Genomic DNA, 24,732 nt, shown 5'->3' with positions numbered 1-24,732 from the left:
GGCAAAGGAGAAATTCTCCCTAAAAGGGATGGAAACAACTTTCTGAGAGAAATACGCTTTTTGTGCGAATGAAACATGCGACCGACATTTTACATGTTGCATTAATATTTGTGTTCAGTGTAATGAAAATAATTTAAAAATGCATCAAATTATGTTTTTTTTTCCCCTCTATGTGGTTGCAATGCTGTGTACAGTTGTACTGCAAGATAGTGCTTCAAAATCTATAAATTCGCTTGTTATTGGAGGACGACTCTTATTTTGAAAAACATGTCCGCCTTTCTGCGGCCATTTCATGATCTGCGACCAGCAGAACGGTAACGTGAAGGAAATGTTTTCAATGGAACGGATGTGAAGGCGGAATCTGTCTTTTCTTTCGGGACTTTAGGCAAAGAGTCACTGGTTAGAATATACCGTTACCTCCATAATCTACAATTCAACAGACTAGGGATAAACATCTCATCTGGTTCACTTGGCCTGAACTCTGCAAACGACCGACCGTAAACGAGTGTCTACAATGAATCAGGTGAGTAAGACGCATGTAAAATATAAATAAAAACACGTCGGCGACCACGAACGTGGTAACAAGTTTCACGGATCTCCGTCAGGTGGTGACAAATTTATTTAACTTATAGCACAGTTTCATTTATTGTTTAATTAATTTCGCTTTACTAAGTATTGTTTACGTAGGTTAATATATCGTTGCTCTCCCGAACGGTAATAATGGCCGTGAATTGCTGAATGGAAGATTGCTAAAGTAGGCCGCAGCAAAGCCTTGAATTTTCCTGAACGAGCTACCAACTGGAGATCCGGGCATATTTTTCTGCTCCTGACACAGTTACGGTTAATTTGGTCTGCAGAATATCTCAATCAAGGTTTTTTATCTCTCTTCATTTCATAACAGTGAAAGAAAATATATAATAGTTGTAAACGCAACTTGACATAGGAGTTGCTGCTGCTTGTATTTGTTGGACAGTCTAGTTAGTTACCTACTGTAGCATAATGTAATGGGCATTTTAATGTTTGTGCTTTTCTTACAACTAATTGCAGCGATCTATTCATCTGCTGTTTTATAAACCAATTTCTGTGTTCATGCAAGTGGCTGACTGTACAAATCACCTATCAGTATCTGCAATTTGGCAGTACGCCCAGACCGTGTTTTGAGAACAACTAAAGATATCTCCGTTTCAAGCTCTTAAGCTTAGAGAGGAGAAATATCGAGAGGTGTTAGTCTGTCAAATGTTCTGAGCATGTTCTGGCTGTTTGAGCCAGTAAAGGGTGTTTTTACTAGTCTTGGTCAGCAGAATGATGTTTGCTTCCCGCCAGGCCTGAAATGCAAACCGACAGTTTGTATCTTTTAATAAAAGAAGACCACAAGTTCCACTTGGCTGTGCACACAGAAGGTGACGTGCTGAATTTAATCCATATTTTGTCGGTTTTCAGAGGTTGGAACTAAACTAGCATTTCTGCACTAGGAGAGGAATTAGGTCGAAATATTGGCGTCAACTTCCTCTGGAGAAGTTCTTATGCGAAAGCCGCTATTATCTAATTATAGCACAACCGTAAACAAAGAGACAATAGCATATTTCAACCCTGCAGGCGCCACACAAAACGCAGAAATAAAATATAAATCATGCCTTACCTTTGATGAGCTTCTTTTGTTGGCACTCCAATATGTCCCATAAACATCACAATTGGTCCTTTTGTTCAATTAATTCCGTTGTTATATCTCCAAAATGTCAATTTATTTGGCGCGTTTGATCCAGAAAAAAACAGCTTCCGATTTGCACAACGCCACTACAAAATATCTCAAAAGTTACCTGTAAACTTTGCCAAAACATTTCAAACTACTTTTGTAATACAACTTTAGGTATTTTTAAACATTAATAATCGATCAAATTGAAGACTGGTCTATCTGTTTTCAATGCAGGAGGATCACAAACCAACGCTACTTTTCAAGTCTTGCGCAACTCTCAACAGTACACATAACGTTGCCCTGGTCCAAGATGGCCGTACTTCTTCATTGCACAAATGAATAACCTCAACCAAATTCCAAAGACTGGTGACATCCAGTGGAAGCGGTAGGAACTGAAAACAAGTTCCTAAGAAATATCGTTTCCCAAATAGAATTGAACAGACAGTGACCTCAAAAATAAATCATTCTGAATGGTTAGTCCTCGGGGTTTTGCCTGCTACATACGTTATGTTATACTCACAGACATGATTCAAACCGTTTTAGAAACGTCAGTGTGTTTTCTATCCAAATCTACTAATAATATGCATATCTTATATTCTTGGCATGAGTAGCAGGAAGTTGTAATTGGGCACGCTATTTATCCAAAAGTGAAAATGCTGCCCCCTATCCCAAAGAGGTTAACGTTTGCCTTTTTAAACGGGATTGGAATGATTTGAGTATTTTAAATTACTTGACAACACTCCTCTCTTTTTGGATTAACAGGAAACACTCACCCTCCAACCCTCCTCCCCCCTACTCCTCCCGGAGTCCCTGGGTCGTACGTCTCCTGGTAACACCTTACTGCTGGGTCTGAAGAGGGTGTCTGTGCGGCTGGTCGACTGCAGGAAAACACCGGCGCTAAGTGGGTTTATGATCTTACAAACATTTATTATAGGACACTGCCTGAATGTCATTAATTACCACTAAATACAATCTGTTTAAAGATGTAGAATTTAAAAAATATATGTATATATTTCATCTTTATTTAACCAGGTAAGCTAGTTGAGAACAAGTTTTCATTTACAACTGTGACCTGGCCAAGATAAAGCAAAGCAGTGCGACACAAACAACAACACAGAGTTACACATGGAATTTACAAGTGTACAGTCAATAACCCAATAGAAAAAAGGTCTGTAAACAGTGGCTATGGGTGGGTGTTGCTACGGTGACCAGTGAGCTAAGGCGGAGCTTTACCTAGCATAAAGACTTATAGATGACCTGGAGCCAGTGGGTCTGGCGACGAATATGTAGCGAGGGCCAGCCAACGAGAGCATACAGGTCGCAGTGGTGGGTAGTATATGGGGCTTTGGTGACAAAACAGATAGACCTGTAATAGACTGCATCCAGTTTGCTGAGTAGAGTATTGGAAGCTATTTTGTAAATGACATCGCTGAAGTCGAGGATCGGTAGGATAGTCAGTTTTACGAGGGTATGTTTGGGTGCGTGAGTGAAGTAGGCTTTGTTGCAAAGTAGGAAGCCGATTCTAGATTTAATTTATCATTACAACACTCCTACACCCTTGGATATATTGACAATTTGAAGATTTAACACGATTTTACATTTGAAGATTTTAAATGCTTAAATTCGGTTACTAGAGTGTGAAAAGCTGGGCCTAAATCTGTCTTCGATATGAAGGAACCATAACTGTCTGTCTTTGCTTCACAGGGGACAGTCCTAACCGTCACTCTCTCAGTATAAGGGGCTTGTCAACTTGGGAGGCTTATGCTGAGGAAGCAGAGAAAAGTCTCTCCAGATCAGAACACCTCAAGAAACACCAGCAGAGACCCACACGGAAGAAATCTCACTGCTACTCTGACTGTGGGAAGAGTTACACCTCTAAAGTAAACCTTAGAGGACACCAGAGAATTCATACTGGAGAGAAACCTCACTGCTGCGCCCAGTGTGGAGCTAGCCTCTCCTCTGCCAGTGCACTGGAAGGACACATGCGGATTCACACTGGAGAAAAACCATACCAGTGCTCAGAATGTGGGCAGAGATTTAAAGACTCCAGTGGTTTACGGTTACACGAGAGAATAAAACACACCGGCGAAAAACCACACTGTTGCTCTGACTGCGGGAAGAGATTTGTTACATCGCAACGCTTAAAAGCTCACCAGCGGATTCACACTGGAGAGAGACCTTTCCATTGCTCTGAGTGTGGGAAGAGTTTCAAACAAGCCTCAGCACTGTCTGAACACAAACAAATACACACAGGAGAGAAGCCTCACCACTGTGAGCTGTGCGGGGGAAGCTATTCCTCTTCTAAATTACTCAGACTACACCAGAGGATTCACACAGGGGAGAAACCTTATCAATGCACCGACTGTGGGAAAAACTTCAGATTTTTATCTTCTTTAAGACGTCACCAGCTAATACATACTGGAGAAAAGCCCCACCAATGTACTGAGTGTGGGAAGAGGTTTGCTGTTAAGAGTGGGCTCTTGCGACATAAGAAAGTGCACACTGGAGAGAAAGGATACCAATGTCCACAGTGTGGCAAGAAGCTAGGATCATCTAATTCTCTAGAGCAGCATAAGCGAACACACACTGGACAGAAACCCTTCCACTGTTTCCACTGTAAGTTGAGCTTTGCCACTAATTCAGCCCTGTGCACACACCAGAGAATTCACACAGGTGAGAAACCACACAGCTGCAATGTTTGCCACAGGAGATTTGGACGGTCCGATCACCTGAAAATTCACATGCAAATTCACACAGGAGAAAAGCCATACCACTGCTCTAAGTGTGAGCTGAGTTTCATTAACAACAGATCTCTGAAAGAACATGAGGTCAGACACACAGAAGATAAACCTCACTGCTGCTCCCAGTGCGGTGCTAGTCTCTCTTCTGCCAGGGCACTGGAAGGACACATGCGGATTCACACTGGAGAGAAACCGTACGAGTGCTCTGAATGTGGGCAGAAGTTTGCACATAGAGCCGATCTTGGGACACACCGAATAATACACACAGGAGAGAAACCCTATCAGTGCTCTGACTGCAAGAAGAGCTTTCCAAGACTTTGCTCATTAAAAAATCACAAGTTCACACATTCAGAGAAGATGTACCACTGCTCCCAGTGTGAGTCGAGCTGCACAACGCCAGACGCATTGAAGAAACACCAGCTTATACACACTGGAGAGAAGCCTTACCACTGCTCCCACTGTGACAAGAGCTTCCTTCGGCAACAGTCTCTCAAAGGACACAAGCGTAGTCACAAGGGAGAGAAACCGTTCTCTTGCTCAGACTGCGGGAACAACTTTGCCACAATGGCAACCTTGCGAATTCACCAGCGAAGACACACAGGAGAGAGGCCATACCAATGCCCTTTCCCTGACTGTGGGAAGAGTTTTGCCCAGGCCAGCGCCTTGAAAGTTCACAAGAGAAGGCACACAGGAGAGAAGCCGCACCACTGTGATCAGTGTGGGATGAGATTTGTCACGTCAGGTGACTTGCAAACTCACTCCAAAAGAAACCATACTGCTGCACAGCCTGTGGACTCAGTTTTTCTAGATCTGATTACTTAAAGATTCACCAGAGAGTCCACACAGGAGAGAGGCCATACAGCTGCTCAGAGTGTGACAAGAGATACACTTTGAAGAGTCACCTTACAAGACACCAGCAGAGACACACAGGAGAGAAACCTCACTACTGCGCAGAGTGCGGCAAGAGCTTCAAGTGTTTAATGGACCTGAGATGCCACGTTCAGCGCAAACATAGTGGGACACCCTACCACTGCACCCTCTGAGCGCAGCTTCAGCTCCCCTCAGCATCTGAAGTACCACCAGATGACACACACGGGAGAGAAACCATTCATATGCACCACCGACTGCGGGAATTCCCTCAGGCCGTGGTTTTGACGTACCACAGGAGGATTCACACCGGAGAGAAACCTCACAGCTGTGATTAGTGTGACAAGAGCAGTCTGCAATCACACCAGCGGACACATACAGAAGAGAAGCCTTACAGCTGTGATGAATGTGACAAGTGTTTCAGTAACAGGAGCAGTCTGCAATCACACCAGCGGACACATACAGAAGAGAAGCCTTACAGCTGTGATGAATGTGGGAAGAGATTCACTAATTCGGGAACTCTAGTTTCGCACAAGAGAATGCACACCTGAGAGAAACCTTACCACACACAGGAGTGAGGCCTATAATGGCTGTGCACAAGATAACACTCACTGATAGATATGCCTGGATCAAATATGTAATTTTGTAAATGATGGAACACATTTTATAGAATGAGCATCATGGACACACAGTAACAACTGTGAAACATGAAACACTTCTAGGTTGTCCTTGACAATTCCCACAACTGAAACCACACAGGCTTTCACTCAGTGTCGTGGATTTGACCTAAACCCAAAAGTTTTTAATTTAGGCTAAAACGTGACTCTTTGTCCCTCAGCATCCAGAGAGCAGCAAGGATTACTCTCCCCTCCCCTCTACTCACTCTACACCAATGACTGCACCTCATACAACAGCCTCTGTCAAACTACTCTGGTTTCCATTGTTACATCACTCTGGTCAGTCTCATCACCGACGGCCATTAAATCCACGTCATGTGGAGAGGTCGACCGGTTAGTTTTTTCACTAAAGCCACCGTTGCTTCTACGTTTGCAATGCCTGCTGTTTGGGGTTTTCGGCTTGGTTTCTGTACCAAGGACATTGTGACTTCTGCTGATGTAAAAAGGGCTTTTATAAAGTGTGAGTTTTAGATTTTTTCATCATTGTCACAAAGCCACACCCACATTAGAAGTTCCCGAATGAGAAAGTGTAAATATATATATATAAACGACATTTTACATAAACATTCAACAAAATGAGTATTTCTATCAAGGTGTGTAGTCAATAACATCGTTCGAACTTTGAAACACGGCCTCATGGGATTGACTCTGTGCAGTCAATGGCAATGTCCGCTTTATTTATCATGCCAGGAGCCGCTTGTGGATTGGACAGCTCTATTGCAGTTCCGCCAAAACAACCGCTATGCAGATGGAAACGGATCTGATTGAATCCAGCCCGGAGAACGGACACATTTCTCAACATGCTCACAACTTGTCATTGGATACAAATGATAAACATTAAGGCTAGATTCTACCTTAACCCGCGATATCCGACAACTGCAGAGTCGTTTCATTGGATACAAATGATAAACATTAAGGTTAGATTCTACCGTAACCCGCGATATCCGACAACTGCACAGTCGTTTCATTGGATACAAATGATAAACATTAAGGCTAGATTCTACCGTAACCCGCGATATCCGACAACTGCAGAGTCGTTTCATTGGATACAAATGATAAACATTAAGGCTAGATTCTACCGTAACCCGCGATATCCGACAACTGCAGAGTCGTTTCATTGGATACAAATGATAAACATTTAAGGCTAGATTCTACCGTAACCCGCGATATCCGACAACTGCAGAGTCGTTTCATTGGATACAAATGATAAACATTAAGGCTAGATTCTACCGTAACCTAGATATCCGACAACTGCAGAGTCGTTTCATTGGATACAAATGATAAACATTAAGGCTAGATTCTACCTTAACCCGCGATATCCGACAACTGCAGAGTCGTTTCATTGTTTTTATTCAGGTGATGTCCGAGGTGTAACTACATATAATGCTGTAATCTACACCTTTGTTAGCCTGATATAATGCTGTAATCTACACCTTTATTAGCCTGATGTAATGCTGTAATCTACACCCCGATTAGCCTGATATAATGCTGTAATCTACACCCCGATTAGCCTGATATAATGCTGTAATCTACACCTCGATTAGCCTGATATAATGCTGTAATCTACACCTCGATTAGCCTGATATAATGCTGTAATCTACACCTTTATTAGCCTGATATAATGCTGTAATCTACACCCCGATTAGCCTGATATAATGCTGTAATCTACACCTTTATTAGCCTGATATAATGCTGTAATCTACACCTTTATTAGCCTGATATAATGCTGTAATCTACACCTTTATTAGCCTGATATAATGCTGTAATCTGCACCTTTGTTAGCCTGATATAATGCTGTAATCTACACCTTTATTAGCCTGATATAATGCTGTAATCTACACCCGATTAGCCTGATATAATGCTGTAATCTACACCCGATTAGCCTGATATAATGCTGTAATCTACACCTTTATTAGCCTGATATAATGCTGTAATCTACACCTTTATTAGCCTGATATAATGCTGTAATCTACACCTTTATTAGCCTGATATAATGCTGTAATCTACACCCCGATTAGCCTGATATAACGCTGTAATCTACACCTCGATTAGCCTGATATAATGCTGTAATCTACACCTCGATTAGCCTGATATAATGCTGTAATCTACACCCCGATTAGCCTGATATAATGCTGTAATCTACACCCTGATTAGCCTGATATAATGCTGTAATCTACACCTTTATTAGCCTGATATAATGCTGTAATCTACACCCCGATTAGCCTGATATAATGCTGTAATCTACACCTTTATTAGCCTGATATAATGCTGTAATCTACACCTTTATTAGCCTGATATAATGCTGTAATCTACACCTTTATTAGCCTGATATAATGCTGTAATCTGCACCTTTGTTAGCCTGATATAATGCTGTAATCTACACCTTTATTAGCCTGATATAATGCTGTAATCTACACCCCGATTAGCCTGATATAATGCTGTAATCTACACCTTTATTAGCCTGATATAATGCTGTAATCTGCACCTTTATTAGCCTGATATAATGCTGTAATCTACACCTTTATTAGCCTGATATAATGCTGTAATCTACACCTTTATTAGCCTGATATATTGCTGTAATCTACACCTTGATTAGCCTGATATAATGCTGTAATCTACACCCCGATTAGCCTGATATAATGCTGTAATCTACACCTTTATTAGCCTGATATAATGCTGTAATCTACACCTTTATTAGCCTGATATAATGCTGTAATCTACACCCCGATTAGCCTGATATAATGCTGTAATCTACACCCCGATTAGCCTGATATAATGTTGTAATCTACACCCTGATTAGCCTGATATAATGCTGTAATCTACACCTTTGTTAGCCTGATATAATGCTGTAATCTACACCCCTGATTAGCCTGATATAATAATGCTGTAATCTACACCTTTATTAGCCTGATATAATGCTGTAATCTACACCTTTATTAGCCTGATATAATGCTGTAATCTACACCTTTATTAGCCTGATATAATGCTGTAATCTACACCCCGATTAGCCTGATATAATGCTGTAATCTACACCCCGATTAGCCTGATATAATGCTGTAATCTACACCTTTATTAGCCTGATATAATGCTGTAATCTACACCCCGATTAGCCTGATATAATGCTGTAATCTACACCCCGATTAGCCTGATATAATGCTGTAATCTACACCCCGATTAGCCTGATATAATGCTGTAATCTACACCCCGATTAGCCTGATATAATGCTGTAATCTACACCCCGATTAGCCTGATATAATGCTGTAATCTACACCTTTATTAGCCTGATATAATGCTGTAATCTACACCTTTATTAGCCTGATATAATGCTGTAATCTACACCTTTATTAGCCTGATATAATGCTGTAATCTACACCCCGATTAGCCTGATATAATGCTGTAATCTACACCTTTGTTAGCCTGATATAATGCTGTAATCTACACCTTTATTAGCCTGATATAATGCTGTAATCTACACCTTTATTAGCCTGATATAATGCTGTAATCTACACCTTTATTAGCCTGATATAATGCTGTAATCTACACCTTTATTAGCCTGATATAATGCTGTAATCTACACCCCGATTAGCTCTATATAATGCTGTAATCTACACCTTTATTAGCCTGATATAATGCTGTAATCTACACCCCGATTAGCCTGATATAATGCTGTAATCTACACCCCGATTAGCCTGATATAATGCTGTAATCTACACCCCGATTAGCCTGATATAATGCTGTAATCTACACCCCGATTAGCCTGATATAATGCTGTAATCTACACCTTTATTAGCCTGATATAATGCTGTAATCTACACCCCGATTAGCCTGATACGGTACGGTGCAAAATTACAAGATTATGTTCTATACTGTTTATGCATTGAATAGGTGGATCAGCTCTTTTCCACTCTGTGTCTTTTGGCTTGAGTTAGAAACAGGTAGGCCGCTGGGTTTAAAGCCAACAGGTAGGCCTCTGGGTTTAAAGGTAGGCCTCTGGGTTTAAAGGTAGGCCCCTGGGTTTAAAGGTAGGCCCCTGGGTTTAAAGGTGGGCCCCTGGGTTTAAAGGTGGGCCTCTGGGTTTAAATGTGGGCCTCTGGGTTTAAAGGTGGGCCTCTGGGTTTAAAGGTGGGCCTCTGGGTTTAAAGGTGGGCCTCTGGGTTTAAAGGTGGGCCTCTGGGTTTAAAGCCAACAGGTGGGCAACTGGGTTTAAAGCCAACAGGTGGGCCTCTGGGTTTAAAGCCAACAGGTTGGCCTCTGGGTTTAAAGCCAACAGGTAGGCCTCTGGGTTTAAAGCCAACATAGTAGGCCTCTGGGTTTAAAGCCAACATAGTAGGCCTCTGGGTTTAAAGCCAACAGGTCGGCCTCTGGGTTTAAAGCCAACAGGTAGGCCTCTGGGTTTAAAGCCAACAGGTAGGCCTCTGGGTTTAAATTCAACAGGTAGGCCTCTGGGTTTAAAGCCAACAGGTAGGCCTCTGGGTTTAAATGTATGCCTCTGGGTTTAAAGCCGACAGGTAGGCCTATGGGTTTAAAGCCGACAGGTAGGCCTCTGGGTTTAAAGCCGACAGCCGATTGGGTGTAACTTTGTGATACTGCATCCTGTCTTCCAGACACTGAGGGTGCAGCTACATCCTGTCTTCCAGACACTGAGGGTGCAGATACATCCTGTCTTCCAGACACTGAGGGTGCAGCTCCATCCTGTCTTCCAGACACTGAGGGTGCAGCTACATCCTGTCTTCCAGCTGATTGGAGGAGAACTGAAATATTACTTTTGTATAGCAACAGCAATATGACCTGGAGACAGAAACTCCACCTGCTCTGAGCTAATCTTGTTGTTCCTGCTTGATATCAATATACCCTTTTATGCTTTCACACTTCTGCTGACTGCTATGTAGACAAAGAGCTTTTGATTAAACCTGAGACCCAACTCTGTTCAGGGGCTCTTATCTCCGCACCACTGAGTGATTGTTAACCCCTCAAGAATTGTAATTCTTATAATAAACGTTGTTTTAAGAAACTGCAGCCTCTTCCTTCTGATTAGAATTTCCACAACAGTTGCGGTGTAATTAATTAATTAAATTATGTGTAATCTACACCTCAGAATCTGACATAATCTACACCATTATTCAGGTTAGATCTGATTGAATGGTCACCTAAATGTCAGAATGACTAACCAGTGAGCCTAACATTATGGATTGGTGACTAAACTGAATGACTAACCAGTGAGCCTATCTATCATTATGGATTGGTGACTAAACTGAATGACTAACCAGTGAGCCTATCTATCATTATGGATTGGTGACTAAACTGAATGACTAACCAGTGAGCCTATCATTATGGATTGGTGACTAAACTGAATGACTAACCAGTGAGCCTATCTATCATTATGGATTGGTGACTAAGCTGAATGACTAACCAGTGAGCCTAACATTATGGATTGGTGACTAAACTGAATGACTAACCAGTGAGCCTATCTATCATTATGGATTGGTGACTAAGCTGAATGACTAACCAGTGAGCCTATCATTATGGATTGGTGACTAAACTGAATGACTAACCAGTGAGCCTATCATTATGGATTGGTGTCAGGAGAATATCTAATCCCAATGATGATAATAATCACTATGAGCTTTGACCAATTCCCCAGAGGTTGTAAGGCCCTGGCTAATAGAAGAATTAGACTAAGTCTCAGAATTCTGCAAAAAGGTTCTGAGTTCTGAGATTTTTCAGAGTTCTGAAAATCATCCATTGGCACGTAGCCTAACATACTGTCTTAGTCTTCCTATGCACACACACAGTAGAGAATTATACTCTTATAATTCTAATACATTTCACTCTGTTGTACTGCTTCAGGCTGGAATACTTTAGTCATTATCTTAAACATAAATTCCTTTATCAATTGGTGACTAACCATCTTATCATTATGGATTGGTGACTAACCAGCTTATCATTACGGATTGGTGACTAACCAGCTTATCATTACGGATTGGTGACTAACCATCTTATCATTACGGATTGGTGACTAACCAGTTTATCATTACGGATTGGTGACTAACCAGTTTATCATTACGGATTGGTGACTAACCAGCTTATCATTACGGACTGGTGACTAACCAGCTTATCATTACAGATTGGTGACTAACCAGCTTATCATTACGGATTGGTGACTAACCATCTTATCATTACGGATTGGTGACTAACCAGCTTATGATGGACTGGTGACTAACCAGTTTATCATTACAGATTGGTGACTAACCAGCTTATCATTATGGACTGGTTACTAACCAGCTTATCATTACGGATTGGTGACTAACCAGCTTATCATTATGGACTGGTTACTAACCAGCTTATCATTACGGATTGGTGACTAACCAGCTTATCATTATGGACTGGTTACTAACCAGCTTATCATTACGGACTGGTTACTAACCAGCTTATCATTACTTTCGACTCTGTCAATCACCATATTCTTATCGGCAGACTCAATAGCCTCGGTTTCTCGGATGACTGCCTTGCCTGGTTCACCAATTACTTTGCAGACAGAGTTCAGTGTGTCAAATCGGAGGGCATGCTGTCCGGTCCTCTGGCAGTCTCTATGGGGGTGCCACAGGGTTCAATTCTCGGGCCGACTCTTTTCTCTGTATATATCAATGATGTTGCTCTTGCTGCGGGCGATTCCCTGATCCACCTCTACGCAGACGACACCATTCTATATACTTTCGGCCCGTCATTGGACACTGTGCTATCTAACCTCCAAACGAGCTTCAATGCCATACAGCACTCCTTCCGTGGCCTCCAACTGCTCTTAAACGCGAGTAAAACCAAATGCATGCTTTTCAACCGATCGCTGCCTGCACCCGCATGCCCGACTAGCATCACCACCCTGGATGGTTCCGACCTTGAATATGTGGACATCTATAAGTACCTAGGTGTCTGGCTAGACTGCAAACTCTCCTTCCAGACTCACATCAAACATCTCCAATCGAAAATCAAATCAAGAGTCGGCTTTCTATTCCGCAACAAAGCCTCCTTCACTCACGCCGCCAAGCTTACCCTAGTAAAACTGACTATCCTACCGATCCTCGATTTCGGCGATGTCATCTACAAAATGGCTTCCAACACTCTACTCAGCAAACTGGATGCAGTCTATCACAGTGCCATCCGTTTTGTCACCAAAGCACCTTATACCACCCACCACTGCGACTTGTATGCTCTAGTCGGCTGGCCCTCGCTACATATTCGTCGCCAGACCCACTGGCTATAGGTCACCTACAAGTCCATGCTAGGTAAAGCTCCGCCTTATCTCAGTTCACTGGTCACGATGGCAACACCCATCCGTAGCACACGCTCCAGCAGGTGTATCTCACTGACCATCCCTAAAGCCAACACCTCATTTGGCCGCCTTTCGTTCCAGTACTCTGCTGCCTGTGACTGGAACGAACTGCAAAAATCGCTGAAGTTGGAGACTTTTATCTCCCTCACCAACTTCAAACATCAGCTATCCGAGCAGCTAACCGATCGCTGCAGCTGTACATAGTCTATTGGTAAATAGCCCACCCATTTTCACCTACCTCATCCCCATACTGTTTTTATACTGTTTTTTTTATTTATTTATTTACTTTTCTGCTCACCAATATCTCTACCTGTACATGACCATCTGATCATTTATCACCCTAGTGTTAATCTGCAAAATTGTATTATTCGCCTACCTCCTCATGCCTTTTGCACACATTGTATATAGACTGCCCATTTTTTTTTCTACTGTGTTATTGACTTGTTAATTGTTTACTCCATGTGTAACTCTGTGTTGTCTGTTCACACTGCTATGCTTTATCTTGGCCAGGTCGCAGTTGCAAATGAGAACTTGTTCTCAACTAGCCTACCTGGTTAAATAAAGGTGAAATAAAAAAATAAAAATTACGGACTGGTGACTAACCAGCTTATCATTACGGACTGGTTACTAACCAGTTTATCATTATGGACTGGTGACTAACCAGCTTATCATTACGGACTGGTGACTCAGCTAAATGTACATATGGTGTTTCCCAAAACATTGATGTTGCGTTAATGAGAATAGTGTTGAACTCCAATGAATGGCTGATCAAAAGGGTTCTGGACATAAATGCAGGTTTTACAAGTGTTATGAGTTTAGAAAATAAACCATTTAAACATGTGAAAAATGTGTCACAGTCAATAAAACACAAGAACTGTGGTATTCTGATAATAAACATTAGACAGGTTTTATTCACCAAACTATAAATGAAAAGACAACAGTCAGAAAGTTTAAAGGGGAAAAAAAGTATATAACAGTAACTTCCACTAGTCACCATTCAGTTAGCCCGGCTGCAGATCAGTTAGCCCGGCTGCAGATCAGTTAGCCCGGCTGCAGATCAGTTAGCCCGGCTGCAGATCAGTTAGCCCGGCTGCAGATCAGTTCATATGAACATGATGATATAACCTACTATACATCAGGGAGGTGTCCCAAATTAACCTCTAATCCCTTTATAGTGAACTACATTCGACCAGAGTCCTATAAACTAGGGCCCATTAGACTAGGGCTCTAATGACTAGGGCCCATTAGACTAGGGCTCTAATGACTAGGGCCCATTAGACTAGGGCTCTAATGACTAGGGCTCTAATGACTAGGGCTCTAATGACTAGGGCTCTAATGACTAGGGCCCATTAGACTAGGGCTCTAATGACTAGGGCCCATTAGACTAGGGCCCATTAGACTAGGGCTCTAATGACTAGGGCCCATTAGACTAGGGCTCTAATGACTAGGGCTCATTGGACCAGGGCTCTAATGACTAGGGTCCATTAGACTAGGGCTCTAATGACTAGGGCCCATTAGACTAGGGCTCTAATGACTAGGGCCCATTAGACTAGGGCTCTAATGACTAGGGCTCATTGGACCAGGGCTCTAATGACTAGGGTCCATTAGACTAGGGCTCTAATGACTAGGGCCCATTAGACTAGGGCTCTAATGACTAGGGCCCATTAGACTAGGGCTCTAATGACTAGGGCTCTAATGACTAGGGCTCTAATGACTAGGGCTCATTGGACTAGGGCCCCTTAGACTAGGGCTCTAATGACTAGGGCCCATTAGACTAGGGCCCATTAGACTAGGGCTCTAATGACTAGGGCCCATTAGACTAGGGCTCTAATGACTAGGGCCCATTAGACTAGGGCTCTAATGACTAGGGCCCATTAGACTAGGGCCCATTAGACTAGGGCCCATTAGACTAGGGCCCATTAGACTAGGGCTCTAATGACTAGGGCCCATTAGACTAGGGCTCTAATGACTAGGGCCCATTAGACTAGGGCTCTAATGACTAGGGCCCATTAGACTAGGGCTCTAATGACTAGGGCCCATTAGACTAGGGCTCTAATGACTAGGGCCCATTAGACTAGGGTTCTAATGACTAGGGCTCATACGACTCTGGTCAAACGTAGTGTACTATATAGTGAACAGGGTTAAATTTGGGACACTTCAGAGTTTCAGACACCTTATAGTCATAGATCAGGGTAATTGAATATAATGCAGCATCATCTTTGTACAAAAACACATTCACAGAGAACCTGCATCAGAGAGACAGCATCACATTAACAGAAAACATAAAATACTTACAAATATCTGAGGTGAGCTCCACTTATTCCAGTGGTTCCATTATAGATAAACAAACAATATCCAGCTCAGCTTAAGTATTTAAAAGAATTTGACAAAGTATCCCCCAAGAAGGTTTTGTCCAGTTTTAACCTTTAGCTAAATGCTAACGGAGCTAGCATAAACTAGCAAAATTGGGTTGTAACCATTAGCTAGATGCTAACGGAGCTAGCATGAGCTAGCAGTCTCAGTTGTAGTCTTTAGCTAGATGCTAAAAGAGCTAGCATGAACTAGGAAAAAAAACTCAGGTTGTAACCATGAGCTAGATGCTAACGGAGCTAGCAGGGTCTCAGATGGTGGCTGACTCCTGCCCGGTCTTCTCCTCTGCCTCCCCTCCTCCTCCCTCTTCCTCTTTAGTCTTCCTGTGCTTCTTCTTCTTGTTCTTGTGTTTGTGTTCCTTCCTTCCTTCGACGGGAGGCTCAACGTCGGCAGAATGCTTCTTGTGCTTCTTGTGTTTTTTATGTTTCTTGTGTTTCTTCTTCTTCTTCTTGTCCGTCGCCGTGGAGCCGCTGTGGTTGCTAGGGGAGCCGCCGGGGCTCTGGGAGGCGGGGCTCTGGGTGTTGTGAGAGGGGCTATGGCTCAGGCCACTGCCCCGCTCCCCGTCTGACCCCTCCCCTTCGCTGTAGTCGGGGACGAAGGCTGCCTCGTCCGTCTCTCTACCCAGGTCAGAACACAGACGCTGTCGCCTTGGCTCTGGCCCCGCCCCTCGACTCTCCTCCCTCCCTACCCCTCCTCTTCCTTCCTCCTTCACTCCTCTGGATTCGGTCTTAGCTGGTTTTCTAAAGTTCACCTGCCCCTTTTTAAGCCCTCTGCCTTCCTCCCTCCTTCTAGTCCCCTCCTCCCTCCCTCTCCTCCCCTCTGTGTTGGCTGTTTTAGAGACACTACCCTGCACCTCCTGCCTTGGCCACTAGGCGGTGCTGGTGAGACTTCTCTCCTCAGAGCGTCTCTGGGCACGGAGGAGGAAACCGCCAACGCCCCATTCTCCCTGGACGCTGAGTGCTGCTCCTCTTCCTCCTCCTCCTCCTCTCTCTCCCACTTGGACCGGGGTGGAGGCTGGATGAGGACTCCTCCGGTCCCACGGTCCCTCCTCTCCCTGCCTGGGCTGGGGAACTGGACGGGACTGGGTCTCCTCTGGGTCTGGAGGTCCCGGGGTTTTGACATAGCACCCTGGCTCTGGCTCGGGTCAGACCTGCTGCTGCTGGAACACACAGATCCAAGATCAGGGGTTAGAGAGATCATCAACTAGGAACCATTATACCCATGTTATATACACAGATCTAGGATCAGGGGTTAGAGAGATCATCAACTAGGAACCATTATACCCATGTTATATACACAGATCTAGGATCAGGGGTTAGAGAGAACATCAACTAGGAACCATTATACCCATGTTATATACACAGATCTAGGATCAGGGGTTAGAAACCATTATACCCATGTTATATACACAGATCTAGGATCAGGGGTTAGAAACCATTATACCCATGTTATATACACAGATCTAGGACCAGGGTTAGAAACCATTCTACCCACAGATCTAGGATCAGGGGTTAGAAACCATTCTAACCAATGTTCCCTCATTTGTTTCGGGACTGAGACATTTCAGGTCAAACTTGAATGTTGTGAAAATACTGTGCAACTTCCGGCAGTTTACTGTGAAGGCCCTTACCCGTTTACTGTGAAGGCCCTACCCGTTTACTGTGAAGGCCCTTACCCGTTTACTGTGAAGGCCCTTACCCGTTTACTGTGAAGGCCCTTACCCGTTTACTGTGAAGGCCCTTACCCGTTTACTGTGAAGGCCCTTACCCGTTTACTGTGAAGGCCCTACCCGTTTACTGTGAAGGCCCCTACCCGTTTACTGTGAAGGCCCCTACCCGTTTACTGTGAAGGCCCCTACCCGTTTACTGTGAAGGCCCCTACCCGTTTACTGTGAAGGCCCCTACCCGTTTACTGTGAAGGCCCCTACCCGTTTACTGTGAAGGCCCCTACCCGTTTACTGTGAAGGCCCCTACCCGTTTACTGTGAAGGGCCCTACCCGTTTACTGTGAAGGGCCTTACCCATTTACTGTGAAGGGCCTTACCCGTTTACTGTGAAGGGCCTTACCCGTTTACTGTGAAGGGCCTTACCCGTTTACTGTGAAGGGCCTTACCCGTTTACTGTGAAGGGCCCTACCCGTTTACTGTGAAGGGCCCTACCCGTTTACTGTGAAGGCCCTTACCCGTTTACTGTGAAGGCCCTTACCCGTTTACTGTGAAGGCCCCGCCCGTTTACTGTGAAGGCCCCGCCCGTTTACTGTGAAGGCTCTACCCGTTTACTGTGAAGCCCCTACCCGTTTACTGTGAAGGCCCCTACCCGTTTACTGTGAAGGCCCCTGCCCGTTTACTGTGAAGGCCCTACCCGTTTACTGTGAAGGCCCCACCCGTTTACTGTGAAGGCCCCACCCGTTTACTGTGAAGGGCCTACCTGCTTTAAGTTCCAGTATTGACAGTGGCCAAGTAGGCTACTGTGGTTATTTGTTCAGTGAATGGCACAGATCCATATATGGCAATGGCTATTTGCATATAGGCCTACTGCAGCTCTGATTGGTTGTTGCACCGGTCTGTGCAGAATATTCGATCACAATTCACACAGTAGAGGGCAACGCTGATAGTGTTAACTAAAGGAGAAAGCTCTAGAACGCTGATAGTGTTAACTAAAGGAGGAAGCTCTAGAACGCTGATTGTTTTAACTTGAGGAAGCTCTAGAACGCTGACAGTGTCAACTAAAGGAGAAAGCTCTAGAACACTGATAGTGTTACCTAAAGGAGAAAGCTCTAGAACGCTGATAGTGTTAACTAAAGGAGAAAGCTCTAGAACGCTGATAGTGTTAACTAAAGGAGAAAGCTCTAGAACGCTGATAGTGTTAACTAAAGGAGAAAGCTCTAGAATGCTGATAGCGTTAACTAAAGGAGAAAGTTCTAGAACGCTGATAGTGTTAACTAAAGGAGAAAGCTCTAGAAGAAAGCTCTAGAATGCTGATAGCGTTAACTAAAGGAGAAAGCTCTAGAACGCTGATAGTGTTAACTAAAGGAGAAAGCTCTAGAACGCTGATAGTGTTAACTAAAGGAGAAAGCTCTAGAACGCTGATAGTGTTAACTAAAGGAGAAAGCTCTAGAACGCTGATAGTGTTAACTAAAGGAGAAAGCTCTAGAACGCTGATAGTGTCAACTAAAGGAGAAAGCTCTAGAACGCTGATAGTGTCAACTAAAGGAGGAAGCTCTAGAATGCTGATTGTGTTACCTAAAGGAGAAAGCTCTAGAACGCTGATAGTGTCAACTAAAGGAGAAAGCTCTAGAACGCTGATAGTGTCAACTAAAGGAGGAAGCTCTAGAACGCTGATAGTGTTAACTAAAGGAGAAAGCTCTAGAACGCTGATAGTGTCAACTAAAGGAGAAAGCTCTAGAACGCTGATAGTGTCAACTAAAGGAGAAAGCTCTAGAACGCTGATAGTGTCAACTAAAGGAGAAAGCTCTAGAACGCTGATAGTGTTAACTAAAGGAGGAAGCTCTAGAATGCTGATTGTTTTAACTTGAGGAAGCTCTAGAACGCTGACAGTGTCAACTAAAGGAGAAAGCTCTAGAACACTGATAGTGTTACCTAAAGGAGAAAGCTCTAGAACGCTGACAGTGTCAACTAAAGGAGAAAGCACTAGAACGCTGATAGTGTTACCTAAAGGAGAAAGCACTAGAACGCTGATAGTGTTACCTAAAGGAGAAAGCTCTAGAATGCTGATAGTGTTAACTAAAGGAGAAAGCTCTAGAACGCTGATAGTGTTAACTAAAGGAGAAAGCTCTAGAATGCTGATAGCGTTAACTAAAGGAGAAAGCTCTAGAACGCTGATAGTGTTAACTAAAGGAGAAAGCTCTAGAAGAAAGCTCTAGAATGCTGATAGCGTTAACTAAAGGAGAAAGCTCTAGAACGCTGATAGTGTTAACTAAAGGAGAAAGCTCTAGAACGCTGATAGTGTTAACTAAAGGAGAAAGCTCTAGAACGCTGATAGTGTTAACTAAAGGAGAAAGCTCTAGAACGCTGATAGTGTCAACTAAAGGAGGAAGCTCTAGAATGCTGATTGTGTTACCTAAAGGAGAAAGCTCTAGAATGCTGATTGTGTTACCTAAAGGAGAAAGCTCTAGAACGCTGATAGTGTTAACTAAAGGAGAAAGCTCTAGAACGCTGATAGTGTCAACTAAAGGAGAAAGCTCTAGAACGCTGATGATGATTGTTGATTAACAACACGGGCTAATAAAGAACCGTTGGAAGGTCAGAGGTCGAAAGGGCAACTCACCCAGTTGAAGTGACAGAGTGGTCTGATGAGTGGTGGGTCGTGGGCTCAGAACTCTTTCTGCTGATCTTTCTGGTCTTTCCAGAACCAGAACCCTCCTTCACCACCACCACCACCGCCGCTGCTCTGTCTTCAGCTACAGTCTCTCTCTGGGACCCTGCCGCTCGCTCTCCTGTAGAGGCAGGTCTGTCTACGGAGGACGACGTCTTCTCTCCTTTTTGATCCCTGGTGGCTGACTTCTCCCTGGATAATGACCTGTCCGTCTTGGCTGATGCTGGTCTCTCTCTCTCCTTGGAGCTCTCAGCTGGTCTCTCTCTCTCCTTGGAGCTCTCAGCTGGTCTCTCGCTCTCAGCGGGCGGCGTGTACTCGCTCTCTGTTCTCTCCCCGGTGACATCAGGTTTCTTAGCGATGGCTGAGCGTTCCGCGATGGTCATGCGGTCTAGAGAGACTGACCTTCCTCCTCCTCTCTCCGGCAAACGTTCTCCTGACGACGGCCTCTCGGACCTAACAGACCTGACCTCTGACTTCTCGCCAGACGACCTCCGCTCCACCATCACCGCCACCCTCTCCGTCCCTCCATCCCTCTCTGCTCCTCCTCTCTCAGGACCAGCAGGTCTCTCTCCAGTGATAGTGGTGGTGATATTAACAGCTGGAGCTGGTCTCTCCTCTGGGCGGGCCATACTGCTGTTCCTCCCCAGGTCTCTGTTCAGTTTGATTCTCCTCTGGGGGAAGGGTTTGACCTGCAGACCCATGAGAGGCCAGATTGACAGGGGGTCTCTCTCTCTTCTGCCCGCCTCAGAGCTCCCTGGGGTGGGCAGCAGCCCGTCGCCTCTCCCCTCTCTCCCCAGGTCCATGGAGGAACCAGGGATGGAGATGGAGATGGGATGGAAACGGTCTAGCCTCCCTGTCTGTGAGGAACCAGGGATGGGGAGCAGACCCTCTCCTCTACCCGACTCTCTGCATGCCAGGTTCAGGAGGAGGGAAGGCTTGGCAGGAAGTCCTCTCTGGGGGTACGGACCCTCGGCGCGGCGGAGCTTAGGCGGGGGCCCCCCCATCCCCCTCCCCCTTTCCCTCTCCTCCACTCTCCTCCTCTTCTCTGCTGGGGAGGGAGGTGCAGGCTGGTGGGGGCGACCAGGGGGGCGTACCCCGACACTGTGAATGGGATCTCTCCTTCCCCCCCGGGCGTCGCCCAGGTGTTTAGGGAGGTCGTGGGGGTGAGGGGGGAGGGGGCGGGGCAGGGGGAGGGGGAGTTTAGCCAAACCTCCTCGAACAGTAGGGGTGCTCCGCCCCTTCTCTCTCCTGATTGGCTCGTCCGGTTTGACTTTAGATGCTTTGGTTGGTTTAGCGGCGGAAGACTCTTTGTTCTTAGAGGTTGTGACCGTCGCCTCTCCTCCAGTCTTTCTCTTAACCTTCTCTCCTTTCACCTTTCCCTCCGTCTTTACTTTCACCTTACCCCCCTTCTCCTTCCTGCTCTTCTCTGATTGGCCGGACGAGGTGGGAGGGGTTTTACCGGTTAGAAGCGCTGCCTTATTGCTCGAGACCTTGGTGGAGGTGGGTGGGGCTTTGCTAGGGGTCAGGGTGTGGAGATCATCCATTGGCTCGTCCCTGACGGGTGTGGCGTCTCCCCTGTCCAACGATTGGTCGGCTGAATCCAGCTCCTCCCCGTTCTTCTTTTTCTTCAGTTTCTTCCCTTTCAGAGTTTTAGTTCCGCCCTCTGACGTTTTGGTTCCCCCCTGCGTGCGTTCCTTACTTCCGCCCCCCCTGACGGAGACAGAGGGCAGAGCGGACAAGGCGTGGTGAGTTCTGTGGGGTCCGGGAGGTCCCCCTCTCTCACCCCTCCTCACCCGCCCCTGGGGGGAGTAGTCTCTGGGAGGAGGGGTGAGGCGGTCCCTCTCTCTGCTTCCCCGGCCACCGCGGTGGTGCACCGAGGCATGCTGGGTACTGTAGTCTTTGTAGTACTTGTTGTACCAGTCCCTGTACTCTTTCTCCCACTGTCTGTAGCTGTCTCTCTCCCAGCGCTCCCTGCCCCCGGGAGACAGGTCAGGTCCGCCTTTAGGCTCGTAAGGAGCCGGCTCTCGAGGGGGGGGCTTATGGTGACCTCTAACCCCTCCAGGACTCCTGCTCCTCCTGTAGCCCCCCGGGGAGCGAGACCTGGGCCGATACCCCCCTCCTCCTCCTTCAGCTCCGTCTCCTCCTTCCCAGCCCCCCCCACCACCACCACCACCACCACCTCGGTAAGGCGGAGGGGAGCGAGGAGAGCCGGAGCGACGGTAGCCGTAGGAACGGGAGCGTGAGCGGGACCGTGGCGAGCGGCCGTAGGAGCGGCTGCGTCCTCCCCGGCCTCCGTTGCGTCTGGAGAAGGGGGAGCGTCCGTAAGACCTGGAACGGGAGCGCGAGCGGCTGGGGGTGTACGAGTAAGACCTGGAGCGGGAGCGAGGAGATCGGGAGTAGGGGGAACGGCTGAACGGAGAACGACTGTAGGAACGAGACCTAAAAAAAGGAAAATAAAACACTTGATATGTCTGTTTACCATCTCTACACAATTCATATCATCTCTGTCCTAGATATGTCTCTGTCAGAGAAGATATGTCTATGAACAGTTCAAGAGGTTTAATCCAGAAATATGATGAGATGTCATCGTGTTACCTGGAGTAGGAGCGTCTCCGTCTCTTGGGAGCAGGTCTGTATTCCATCAGCTCTTTGGCAAAGTCTTTAGTGAACTCATCCAGCTTGGACGTTACCCTGGTAACACAGAGAGACAGGACTGGTCACATCCCATAATACATGTCTGAAGGTAACATCCCCCCCCCTCCTAGCCCGGGGTAACATTCTTCCCCCCACTAGCAAGGCTAACACCCCCCCACTACTAGCACAGGGTAACATTCCCCCCCACTACTAGCCCGGGGTAACATTCCCACATTCCCCCCCCACTACTAGCCCGGGTAACATCCCCCCCCACTACTAGCCCGGGGTAACATCCCCCCACTACTAGCCCGGGTAACATCCCCCCACTACTAGCCGGGTAACATTTCCCCCCCACTACTAGCCGGGGTAACATTCCCCCCTACTAGCCCGGGTAACATCCCCTCCCCACTACTAGCCCGGGTAACATCCCCTCCCCACTACTAGCCCGGGGTAACATACCCCTCCCCACTACTAGCCCGGGGTAACATCCCCCCACTACTAGCCGGGAAACATTCCCCCCCACTACTAGCCCGGGCAAGGTTCTGCCCCCCCACTAGCCAGGGTAACACCCCCCCACTACTAGCCCGGGTAACATTCCCCCCACTACTAGCCCGGGGTAACATTCCCCCCCCACTACTAGCCCGGGTAACATTCCCACATTCCCCCCACTACAGCATCATTACAATGAATGAAATCAGGTGCAACTCACTGTTCCTGTTGGAGTCTCCTCTGTCTGTAGAAGTCCTCCTTGGAGAGAGGGGGTCCGGAGGGTAGGAGGGGCGGGGGCCCAGCGAGTGGGGCTGGGTGTTGGGAGGGGAACCCAGGGGCATTAACCCCCGGAGGCATCTGGCCGTGTGGGTAGAGGGGCTGATGAGGGGGTAGTTAACAGGGGGAGGGGGTCCGGTGGAGTAGGGAGGGGGTAGGACTGGGGCGGGATGGAGTGGGGTTGGGGGAGGGTGGTAGAGGTTAGGGCCCGGGTAGAGGTGAGGGGCTGGGCCCGGGGCGGAAGGAAGGGGTGGCGTGGGGGGAGTGTGGTCAGAAAGAGGTCTGTAGGGTCTGGAGGGGGGTGAGAGAGAGGGGGGTGGGTTACAATTTAGACTTGAGTCATTTAGTAGCTCTTATGCAAAGGTGACAAAACAGCATTACAGTAACCCTGTTATGACCTCTATATTCTATAGTCCTGTATTCTACAGTAACCCTGTTATGACCTCTATATTCTATAGTAACCCTGTTATGACCTCTGTATTCTACAGTAACCCTGTTATGACCTCTGTATTCTATAGTCCTGTATTCTACAGTAACCCTGTTATGACCTCTGTATTCTATAGTCCTGTATTCTACAGTAACCCTGTTATGACCTCTATATTCCATAGTAACCCTGTTATGACCTCTATATTCTATAGTAACCCTGTTATGACCTCTATATTCTACAGTAACCCTGTTATGACCTCTATATTCTACAGTAACCCTGTTATGACCTCTATATTCTATAGTAACCCTGTTATGACCTCTGTATTCTACAGTAACCCTGTTATGACCTCTATATTCTATAGTAACCCTGTTATGACCTCTATATTCTATAGTAACCCTGTTATGACCTCTATATTCTATAGTCCTGTATTCTACAGTAACCCTGTTATGACCTCTATATTCTATAGTCCTGTTATGACCTCTATATTCTATAGTCCTGTTATGACCTCTATATTCTATAGTCCTGTTATGACCTCTATATTCTATAGTAACCCTGTTATGACCTCTATATTCTATAGTAACCCTGTTATGACCTCTATATTCTATAGTAACCCTGTTATGACCTCTATATTCTATAGTAACCCTGTTATGACCTCTATATTCTATAGTAACCCTGTTATGACCTCTGTATTCTACAGTAACCCTGTTATGACCTCTATATTCTACAGTAACCCTGTTATGACCTCTATATTCTACAGTAACCCTGTTATGACCTCTATATTCTATAGCCCTGTTATGACCTCTATATTCTATAGTCCTGTTATGACCTCTATATTCTATAGTCCTGTATTCTACAGTAACCCTGTTATGACCTCTATATTCTACAGTAACCCTGTTAT

General features: G+C 45.7%; 1 protein-coding gene and 1 pseudogene across 3 annotated transcripts; one reads left to right on the top strand and one right to left on the bottom strand.

Moving 5' to 3' along the window:
* The first annotated feature begins 276 nt into the window (after positions 1-276).
* Positions 277-10,989, top strand: LOC135568890 (zinc finger protein 883-like). 3 transcript variants are annotated; one of them, XM_065015670.1, is made up of 4 exons: positions 277-523; positions 2,456-2,594; positions 3,398-6,257; positions 10,583-10,989. In XM_065015670.1, exons 1-3 carry the CDS (start codon positions 515-517, stop codon positions 5,254-5,256), a joined length of 2,007 nt encoding a protein of 668 aa, XP_064871742.1. In that variant the 5' UTR covers positions 277-514; the 3' UTR covers positions 5,257-6,257; positions 10,583-10,989. The 3 variants fall into 3 exon arrangements, with proteins under 3 accessions (XP_064871742.1, XP_064871741.1, XP_064871740.1); XM_065015669.1 differs by having other exon boundaries at positions 3,398-6,311; XM_065015668.1 differs by having other exon boundaries at positions 3,398-6,438.
* A 3,198-nt stretch (positions 10,990-14,187) lies between these two features.
* The window catches only part of LOC135568887 (E3 ubiquitin-protein ligase RBBP6-like), a 50,628-nt pseudogene continuing 40,083 nt past the window's right edge, over positions 14,188-24,732 (bottom strand).

This window comes from Oncorhynchus nerka, unplaced genomic scaffold (assembly GCF_034236695.1).
Source record: "Oncorhynchus nerka isolate Pitt River unplaced genomic scaffold, Oner_Uvic_2.0 unplaced_scaffold_1351, whole genome shotgun sequence".
NCBI lineage: Eukaryota > Metazoa > Chordata > Actinopteri > Salmoniformes > Salmonidae > Oncorhynchus > Oncorhynchus nerka.
The sequence above is the reverse complement of the archived record's forward strand: the minus strand, read 5'-3'. Positions and strand labels throughout refer to the sequence as shown.

Excerpts from the sequence above, each read along its gene's own strand:
- LOC135568890 (XM_065015670.1), top strand. Across the intron at positions 2,595-3,397 it reads CAGGAAAACACCGGCGCTAA|GGGACAGTCCTAACCGTCAC; the intron begins GTGGGTTTATGA and ends TTTGCTTCACAG.